This window comes from Branchiostoma belcheri, unplaced genomic scaffold (genome assembly GCF_001625305.1).
Source record: "Branchiostoma belcheri isolate BF01 breed outbred unplaced genomic scaffold, Haploidv18h27 scaffold33, whole genome shotgun sequence".
Lineage (NCBI taxonomy): Eukaryota > Metazoa > Chordata > Leptocardii > Amphioxiformes > Branchiostomatidae > Branchiostoma > Branchiostoma belcheri.
This window is the reverse complement of record NW_017803943.1, coordinates 102,244-112,226: the sequence shown is the minus strand read 5'-3', so window position 1 is coordinate 112,226 and position 9,983 is coordinate 102,244. Positions and strand designations below refer to the sequence as shown.

The 9,983-nt window shown below is 40.4% G+C and overlaps 3 protein-coding genes across 3 annotated transcripts in view; all 3 read right to left on the bottom strand.

Annotated features, from left to right (window-relative positions):
* Positions 1–2,043, bottom strand: part of LOC109475117 (leucine-rich repeat and immunoglobulin-like domain-containing nogo receptor-interacting protein 3) — a 6,155-nt gene extending 4,112 nt beyond the window's left edge. Inside the window, exon 1 of the mRNA XM_019775655.1 lies at positions 1,959–2,043. The gene's annotated coding sequence lies outside the window, so the exon portion shown is untranslated. The remainder of the gene's footprint in view (positions 1–1,958) is intronic.
* Positions 2,044–5,196: 3,153 nt separating this feature from the next.
* Positions 5,197–6,209, bottom strand: LOC109475116 (leucine-rich repeat-containing protein 15-like). The gene is made up of 3 exons (XM_019775654.1): positions 6,050–6,209; positions 5,548–5,920; positions 5,197–5,245 (listed from the first exon to the last, which is right to left on the bottom strand). The coding sequence occupies exons 1-3, from the start codon at positions 6,207–6,209 to the stop codon at positions 5,197–5,199; spliced, it is 582 nt and encodes a 193-aa protein (XP_019631213.1).
* Positions 6,210–9,059: 2,850 nt separating this feature from the next.
* LOC109475115 (dapdiamide synthesis protein DdaC-like) overlaps positions 9,060–9,983 on the bottom strand; it is a 5,139-nt gene continuing 4,215 nt past the window's right edge. Inside the window, exons 5-6 of the mRNA XM_019775652.1 lie at positions 9,630–9,808; positions 9,060–9,188 (exon numbers count right to left, since the gene is read on the bottom strand). Of these exons, the coding sequence (XP_019631211.1) occupies positions 9,060–9,188; positions 9,630–9,808 (308 nt within the window). The remainder of the gene's footprint in view (positions 9,189–9,629; positions 9,809–9,983) is intronic.

Genomic DNA, 9,983 nt, shown 5'->3' with positions numbered 1-9,983 from the left:
GGGGTGTTGTGTGAGTGGGTAGAAGCAGATGTTGTGACTTATTGTGAGATGTGCGCAGGCGTTCTGCCGCAATGGAGTCTAAATTAGTCTGGCATCGGGATATCCGATTCTGTGAACCCCGAATTTTGAATATTTACACCGAGCAAGTTGTTTACTCTCTGTTTCTGTCCTTCGCTGAGTTTTAAAAAGCGTTATTTTATGTCGGAAATTCTCTTCGAATGTAGTTGTTATTTTAATTTCCATTGGCGAGTGTATTTTGCTGCCACTTACTAAATGATGACAACCAGCTTCACAATTCAATCGATTTTAAATGAAAATAAACTGAACTACTCATTTTCACCCACGTTAAGGCCATGTTGATTTGATTATATGGATGACATCCGCGCGTGCATGAATTTTCGGCCGTTTAAAAAAAAAAGTTTTCAACCATACTGTAAATCGTAGAAAACAGTTGCAAAATGAGCAAAAATATACCATAAGTTACAAAAAAAAATTAATAAAAACTATATCAATGTCGTAGAATGCCAAAATCAAACGAAAAAAGACGACATTGTAAAGAAATGAACTTGAAGACCAGATTATTCGCCAAACCATATTCTGTGCCATTTGCTCAACCCTCATGATCACGTAGATTTCATAATGAAAAGACCTTTTTTTTTTGCAAAACTTTTTTTTTATTCGCAAGCGCGCATCAGTTTTGGGGCTCCCGGAGGATGTCATCCATATAATCAAATCAACATGGCCTAAGTGAGGAAAGTCGTCTTGAATAGCTGTTGAGATTAATGGACCGTCTTTATTACAGCACCTGCACCAGTTGCCACATAACGACAATAAGAACTTTTACAGATAGAAGTATTGGCCAGGAAAAGGCGCGGTCACATTTCCCAACCCGGGGCCCGGCCGGGCAGTCGTTTGGAACGAAAATTATGATATGAGACAGCAAAACACAAAAAAAGTTTTAGAAAATTAACCTTGAGCACTATTTGTGTATACTCTTTGTACAAATTGTTTCTTTTTCGTTCATGCAAACAGCCCGGCCGGGCCCCGGCTTGGAAATGTGACCGTGGCCTAAAAGAAGTGCCTTGGCTTGTAAATCGATGGAAAGATGCCACATAATCTATATCTTTTATACACCGTACGTTTTTGCTGGGGAAAAGGAGTGGTTTGCAGCAGTGAGCAGTCTATTAGAATCCGATATTCTGATGTTTGTTCTTTCCAAAACAACCAACCGCAGGCGTTTTTCAGAATAGATTCATATGACTGTATACAACACACATAAAATAGAAATACGTGAGGTATACACGGGGTAGATAATTCAATTATGTTTGGGCGAGAGCTTCTTTTTCTAACTATACTAAGTGAATAAGTGAAGAGTCATAGATTTTGCCAAGTTGTCTAAGGTTCGCACACAAAGGTTCAAGAACCACGTGATACCTCCCTAGTTATTGGAACTTTACCTTGGCAACCAGCTGCAGTTATTTTTAACTCTGTGCTAGAATTTTCTGAAAGGGTTCAGAAAGCTAAATTGCTCCTATCACAAGTACAAAATGTGTTTTCATTCTTGCAATTCTAATGGAAAAAAAAGCTACCGCCAGTATAATGTCCTATTCAGAAATGATAGAAGTTGGTGCTTTTTATAGAAAGTTTATTGCAAATACATGCCCGAGGGCTAATTGCAGTTACAAACAACACAAGAAAGAAAATACAGTGGTATGTGAGACTATATCTACGTCTAGCATTATACTATATTCTACAACATGCATGGTACTAGATTTACTGGGTTTGACTTCTTCTTTTTAGGCAGTGGAAGACGAATTTACCCACTTCTTCTATAATATGTGGGTTCTTTGATTTTAGTAGTAAAAATGTTGTTTTTTTTTTGTGGTAGGGAACGGTGGGGAAGTAAGGGAGCATTTTGGACACGGTGCTAAATAATTGTTTTCTGAAGAAAGGCTTACCTCTCAAATTTATCCAGAAAGCGAGACACAGTATGTTGAGTTGCCTTGGAGTCGCGAGGACAGCCGTTGCTCGTGTGCAGCGCTCGGTGGTGAGACCTGCCTGTACGGTCTGTGAAAAACACCTGCAAGTCTTCCGCTACTTGGATGTGTCCTTGGTGGTCCCTCGTGGTCGAGGATAACCAATGGCCTTGGTTATGTACCAGTTGATTGTCTGCTGTGTTGTCTTAAGTCCTGACATCGCAGAGTGTATTGAAATGCCGTTTGTACCTGGCATATGAAAACAACTTCAAGCTTTATCCTCTGTGAATAACCTTGGTTGTGTAACAGTTGGTTGTCTGCTCTGTTCATTGAACCTTGTATATCAAATGTGTTGACAGACTTTATGCTGAGCTTACTTCCTTTAAGAAAGGTATATGTTAAAACATATACCTTTGTTGGTGAGAAAAAAGTAAAGCCTCGTGCCTTTTGTTTTATATATTTTCTGCCAAATGTTACGTTTATTGATAGTTCAGACATGGCCCCACACGCAGCCATCGATATGAAGATTAGACTTACATTTGAATTTCCAAGTTTTTTTAAACGGTGTCGCTCAATGCAAGGCCATTTTTGGCCACTTCTAGGCATAGAGCTAGCCTGTAACTGTAACAGCAACTCTTCTCCCTGAGTCAGAAACATCCTCACAAGTAGTGAGGACTAACTGACCCAATAGGAGAAGCAGAAGATTGCCTACCCCTTTTCAGACCATAATGGTTTGTTCCGCTCACTTGGGTTCTTTATTAACGTGCTTGAGGTGTGTCACTCCTCAAACACGGGACCTCCAAGTTGTTGCTAATGCAGCCTTAGTCTCTGACCATGTTTAAAAGCTGTCCGGTCTTTGTATTGAACCTCCCTTCACATTTAAGGTCTAGATCTACATTTGTTGGTGAGAAAACAACTCTCTGTTGCTTATTCATTGGCGTTGGGAGGTTCTAGGGGACAAAAATGTTGTAGCTATCGGTCATTGAACTGATTTTTCTCGTTCCTTTTTGAACACATCGGACCGAAGTTTCATTAAAATCTCAGTTCTTCTGCCAGAGTAAAGTTGGGTACTTTTATACCACTAAATGCGTCTACGTTGTTAGCAAACATAGATATGCATTATGTAAATTTGCATACGTATCAAAACGTATTGGAAGAAGCAACAATTTTTTTTTTCATCAATTAATCCATTCGCTTTGAGATTAAGAATAAAGTGTTTTCAAGAGGGCTGAAGAGAGCTTACAATTCACCACAAGGCTACCTGATTTCTTCTATCAGAATATGGGAGAATATGAGAATTGAAATTATCCATCAGAAGGACTAGAAATGTTGCAAAACGGTAAGTGATTGAGGACGCCATTAAGTAGTGTCACACAACACTTTTATTTCATCATTTCGTAATTACAGAGTGCTAGACACAGTTAATGGTGCGTATAACCAGTTACTATCATGGCTATTTCAGTCAACATCTAGTACGTGCAATGCAGCTCACTGTAGTTGCTGCAATGTTTATTTGGCAATACCACAATTGGCAGCTACTACTTTTAGACACTAGTAATCAGTTCATCACGTCTATATATTTGTGATACATATGCATCATGGATTGATATATTTAGAGCGTCAGCTGATCCATATGCAAAACATTATGTACAAAAGCTGACAGGCAATGCATCGAAGGCTCTGAATGAACTGTGGCTTACTATTTACAGATTTTCCTACTGGTTAGGAAGGATATGACCCCTCCCACACATTAGGCAGCATCATGTTCTATACATTTCATTGGGCCACACTACAGAAGAGGGCCTGTACATTGGTAGTGGTTTGTGTTCAACTGCCACACTCTTCTAGTCCTAAGCAAGAAATAAGCAGTGTTGACCATTTGAATTCTTTGGTACGACCAGGGTTTGCTCCTAATGCAAAGCTAGCACTCTATGCACCGACTAGGTGCATAGTACGTAAATTTTACAATTTAATACACCACACGGACGATATAGTAAATAAAATTAACATGGACAACTTACAATTTTGTTTCATGCAAGATCCTGGTTAACCTTTCTCAAATATGTGTACATAAATACAAATATGTGTACATAAACATAAAACACGTAATAGAAAAATGACCTTGCCTGGCCCAAAACGTATACACAGTGATACAACCAAGGTATAAAGAGTCCAGCTCTTCTAATGCTCTATCTCATCTTATCATGATGTGAGTGCTGTATTTAGAGGTATGGTAAACTTTTGTCCTGTCCTGTCTGACCATTTTCACATTTTGTACGCAGGATTGGGTTGTGTGGTTGTTAGCTTAGTGGCGTACATTTCATTTCATTACATTACATTTCAATGATTCCTTATGGTCAGTGATGACCTGTTGACCCTGTCCTGTCAGAGCAATTGTTCAGATTTATATACAGGATTAGGCTCAGAGGCAGCTGCCTCGGTGTTGTATGTCACATTTCTAGTATCCAACTCATCATTATGATCAATGGTGGTCTGAGATTGGCCCTGCTCTGTCTGATCGTGTTGAGTTTTCATGTTTTCATACTGGTGCTCATGATGACTACTCACGACAGCAGCTGTAGTGTTTGTGTTAGTATCGATACCAGTGATGGCCTGATACTGGACCTGTCCTGTCTGATTATGTTGGTTCATATCTTCATACTGACGATCAAGATCACTGGCCACTACGCTAGCTGTGGTGTTTGTTTTAGATCCAATGAAGACCTGAGACTGGCCCTGCCCTGTCTGGTTATGTTGGGTCATATCTTCATACTGACGATCAAGATCACTGGTCACTACAGTAGCGTTGGTGTTTGCTTTTGATGGGATGGTCAGAGACTGATACTGTCTTGTCTGATTATGTTGGCCACTATTTTCATTCTGGTGATGGTGATCACAGGTCACTACTGTAGTTGTGGTGTATGGGTTGGATGTAGTGTTGGGAGAATGGCCTTGTCGGCTTGGTCGTAGAGTATTGATACCTCTGTATAAGTGATTAAGCTGTAAGGAGGCTAGTTGTGCCTGAATTTGAAGATTTCTGATATTGAAAACATATTTAGGATCCTCTCCCCTCCTCTTGTAAAAGAGAACATGAATAATGATACCAATGAGGACAACGGCAGCTATTGAGGCACAGGAAGAGGCAATGACAACTACCGGGGGCAACCTGGGATCAGATTTATGGACAGTGTTGTTTTCATGGGAAGTGTTGTTTTCTGGTTTACTTGTGCCGACAGACAGGGTGGTGAATGTGGTGCCTACAGGGCGTCCTGTTAAACCAGCGTTATTGAAGTGCCAGTGATAGTGTGAGGTGTGGGAAGTGGTGGAATTGTACGAGTAATTGCCATTTTCCAATTGACCATCGTCCTTCATAATACAAACCAGGTTTTTTGGGTCGATATCTTTAAGCTTGTGTCCAGAGAACATGTCAGGCTGGGCACAAACTATTTGGTTTTCAAACAAATGAGACCCATTCATTTTTAGCCTGAAGGGAGCCATTCTACAGTCGCACTGCCAGGGGTTCTTTGCAATTTCAACAGTAGAAATAGATGCTAAGGTGTCATACACTGACTGGGGAAGGACAGATATCTGATTGGATGTAAGTGTCAACTTTTGTAGATTTGGTAGATTTGAGAATGTATCAGACTGAATTCCAGTTATTTGGTTGGAGTGTAGAAACAGCTTTGTGAGCTTTGTTAGATTTGAGAATGTACCAGGTTGGATGTCAGTTATCTGGTTGGAGCCTAGGGTTATACTTGTGAGCTTTGGTAGATTTGAGAGTGTACCCGCTTGGATGGCAGTTATCTTGTTGAATTCTATGTACAGCCCTCTGAGATTTGGCAGACTTGAGATGGTAACAGGGTTAATGTCTGTTATCTGGTTGAAGCATAGGTTCAAAAATTGGAGATTTCGTAGATTTGAAAATGTGCCAGGCTTAATGTCAGCTACCTGGTTATAGCCCAGTCCCAAATTTTTAAGCGTTGGTAGCATTGGGAATGTGTTAACCTTAATGTCAGTTATCTGGTTACGGTATAGATGCAACCCCGTGAGCCTTGGTAGATTTGAAAGTGTACCAGCCTTAATGCCAGTAATCTGGTTGGAGCTTAGGGACAATATTTCCAGGTTCCTATACCTTACGAGCTCTGACTTACGCAAAGATGCAATCGAATTATTTCTCAAATCCAACTCAGTTAAGGATATCGGCAGGTTCTGAGGGATGCGGGTGAGGGCCATGTTCCTACACATGCAGAATGAGGGTGTGCACTTATCCCTGCAGCCAGCTTCCGGCATGTTGGGCTCCTTCAGGATGATGAGAAGGAAGATCAGCACGTGTCGCAGGATTCTTCCCATGGTGTTTTGTGACCTATGATAAATCAAAATATGGAATCAAAAGTTAGTATTGAATGGTTAGGTATGATTACGAAAAGTATGGCTATGAATGTATGGCACCAACAACAGTTATGTGGACCACAAATGAGTGGACACAAAGAAAGAAAAAAAAAAAGATCACCTCAATTTTTTCACATTTAAGGCATCCAAGGCAATTTCAGGGCGGCAAAACGTGAAATATTCTGAATATGACAATCTGTATTATATTGACACACACTGCTCAACATTACCATATTTCATACTTAGGCATTTAAAACTTCAGAAAGAAGCCCCAAGATGAGTCCTTTATTTTTACAGCCCCGGGTCCTTGCAGTAACCGTTTTTCGTCATAATTTTCGGCATTTTTGCTCCATGAATGTCGCTATATATTGGGGCAGTATCGTTTCAACCTACTATGTAGATAAGTGACTAAAAAAATCTGGTTTCCAAGCCCTAAAAACTGCACTGAATGCCTTTGAGTAGCCTGTGGCGCTAGCTATGGACGGCTGTATCTTTACGCGGCATATGGCGTAATATTGGTATACGTGTCCAGCGACTTATCAATTCTATCCTTAGAAGAATGCCGCCGTCAGACACGTGATGTTTTGTAATCATGTTTTGTAATGCAGCGGACTGTTATCTATTCATAGACATACTAGTATATATGATATATATTATCATATATATTATATACAATGTATACCTATAACTAAGAGGCTTGACAAGCTTGGTATCGATAACGTAGAATGAGGCGTGGCCTAGTATATAATGATATTAGAGTCATCAAGTCACCAGGAGAATTTGTAAATAGTAATTTTCAGAATTTCCTATTTATTCGAATAGAACAATATTTTAGCCACAATATTTCTAAATTTTAGCAATTAACAAAGTTAATTGAGGGTCGTTGAAAGGGTGTGTTTTTGAAGGGTGTGGTTGTAGGAGGCATTTGTTATATCTACCCCTGATGCCTTCAGAGAATGAAGAATTAAAAAAAAAAGATCAGTCTTACCTTTCGATGATAGACTAATCAGAGTGTCGTCAGTTGGTCGCTGTTTTGTCAGGAGGTTGGAAATAAGGATGTTATAGTGGTGCCTGCAGGACACGTCATCTGTGCCGCAGTGGAGTGCGATTTAAACAACTCTAGATTAGTCTGGCTTAAACGAAAAAGCAGGTTTTACATATTCAGTATGTTTATGTAAACCTCTCTTTTTAAATATTCACATTGTATCTGTATCTGTATCTGTATAGCCGGTATAACCGCCTTTCGGCGTAACACACCAGCTTCGGTGTGCAGGTTGTTGACGCTCTGGTGCTGTAGATATTTTGGTTGGGTTGGCAGATTTAAACGACGAGATGTTGCGAGGTCATCAAAATGTTGTGGCTATCGGTGATTGAAATTTTATTTTTTACTATTTTGATAGCAAACATTCACATATTTTACACCAAAATCTACTTTTCGGTCGCAGTATCGTGCTATTGAAATGTCAGTTTTACCTACTGAGATTAACTTTTGCAAGGCGTCAGGACCACCAATGCCGACCGTCCCAGCTGATGTCGGTATGCGGGGATATCGATTGTCTAACAATAGTCCAGTCTGTTCAGCTCTGCTAAGCAACTGTAAATTAGTCTGGTTTAAGCCATATTGATTATGTAACCTCTGCTTTCTACATATTCACATTGGGCGAGTTGTTTACTCTCTGTTCTTGTCTTTTGCTTGGATTAGGAGATTTCTGAATAGGACATTAATTTTATAACGACGAGATTTTAAAGGCATCCTATCCGATTTCAGGGCAGCAAAACTGGAATTATTCTGAATAAGGCAATCGTTGTGATATTGACACATACTGCTTCATATTATAGCACGTTTTAGTCAGTATTTCATACTTCTGGCTTTTACAACTGCAGGAACAAGCCCTGAGATGAGTTTTTTTGTTTTCTGGGTGGTACCCTAAAAATCAGCCCTGGGCGCTTCCAGTATTAACCATTTTCCGTCAGGATTTTGGTAAATTTTGCTCCATGAAGGTCAATATATATTGGGATAGTGTTGTCGCAACTCAGTATGCAGATAATTTGCTAATTTGATAGAATATTCGCCTTGTAAAATCGGGTTTTTAAGCCCTAAAAACTGCACTGGATGCTTTTAAGAGGTTAAAAATGGTTTGACTACATGCGTAGGTAGCTCGTGTTAGCAAAGAAAGACGCAAATCTACATTATATATATATATATTTGCATGCGTATCAAAACATATGCAATGAGTATTAATTTTTCTTTTATGAATTTATTTATATTTTTACGTGGAAGTTAGGGAGAACATGCTTTTCTTCGAGTGGGAAGAAAACATGTTAAAAGCTAGATATTCAAGGGTCAGATATTCAAGTACTAGTCGTTCGGTGTAATGTAGCCAGATACAGAAGCTGGTTTGTTACGCCGAAGGGCGGTTATACCGGCTATACAGATACAGAAGCTGGTGTGTTACGCCGAAGGGCGGTTATACCAGCTATATACAGGTACAGAAGCTGGTGTGTTACGCCTAAGGGCGGTTATACCGGCTATACAGATACAGAAGCTGGTGCGTTACGACGAAGGGCGGTTATACCGGCTATACAGATACAGAAGCTGGTGTGTTACGCCGAAGGGCGGTTATACCGGCTATACAGATACAGAAGCTGGAGTGGTACGCCGAAGGGCGGTTATAACGGCTATACAGATACAGATTATGCGTTTTCCATTGCCAAGGCCACGAGTAGTTTCCTGTTGCCCGTGTAGCCCAGGCGCCCATGTTGGATGTACATGTTGTTCAGAACCAACACGTCACTTCTCTTCATCTGGAACCCGACTGCAACCTGCGGAGAACACATTTCATTCATTCATTCAAATGCCCATATAACTAGAGAAGTAACATTTGCAAAGCAAATGCATAATGTTTACCTTCGGACATGGTCTGTCCTGTTAATTTGTACTCAAACACATTCACATACATGTACTACGAGTATATGGTGACAGGCCGGCAAAGCAGACCATGAAATTGCAACATAATGTAACCCAACACCAGTCACCATGGTGGCAGATGTCAACAAATCATGTCATTGGCCAGGTCAGAGTTTAGTGTTTGGAACAGAAGACAGAAGAGGAGGAAGAAGAAACTGATTAAAATATATGTTTTCCGTCGGTAAACATAAAAAGGGGGAACAATGACAAATGTTTCTGACATTAAACACGGCTTGCAGTAAAGTCTGCTTGGCCAATGACGTAGTGCGTCTGGTAACTACGATTGGTTACGTCACCTGCCACGTCACGTCCCGGATGTGCTGTAGTACTTCCGGTTCAATGTCTGACCCGTCCCCGTAGTACGTGTGGAAGGGAGACAAGTGCGCAGGCGCGGGCCGGTCGCTGCTGTACTCAGGATGTGACGTAAAGTAGTCTGCGTTCAGTACGTTAGCTTGGTTGAACCATAGCCATTCCCCTGGATGAATGAATGAATGATGAATGATCATGAATGAATAAGTAAATGAATAATGACTGAATGAAATACGTTGATGAAGGTTAGACATCCAGGTAAACGATACTCGTAAGAAAATTCAAACTCTACTACTGGATCAGTTACGGATTTTTATTTCCGGACGTTTCGAAACGTCCGG

What these genes read in the sequence shown, in the direction of transcription:
- LOC109475116 (XM_019775654.1), bottom strand. Translation starts at nt 6,209, where the DNA reads ATGGCCCTCACCCGCATCCCTCAGAACCTGCCGATATCCTTAACTGAG. An exon ending in GATTACTGGCATTAAGGCTG is followed by an intron (nt 5,921 to 6,049) that starts GTACACTTTCAA and finishes ATAACCAGGTAG; the next exon opens with CTGACATTAAGCCTGGCACA. An exon ending in CAGATATCTGTCCTTCCCCA is followed by an intron (nt 5,246 to 5,547) that starts GTCAGTGTATGA and finishes CTGGTTTAACAG; the next exon opens with GACGCCCTGTAGGCACCACA.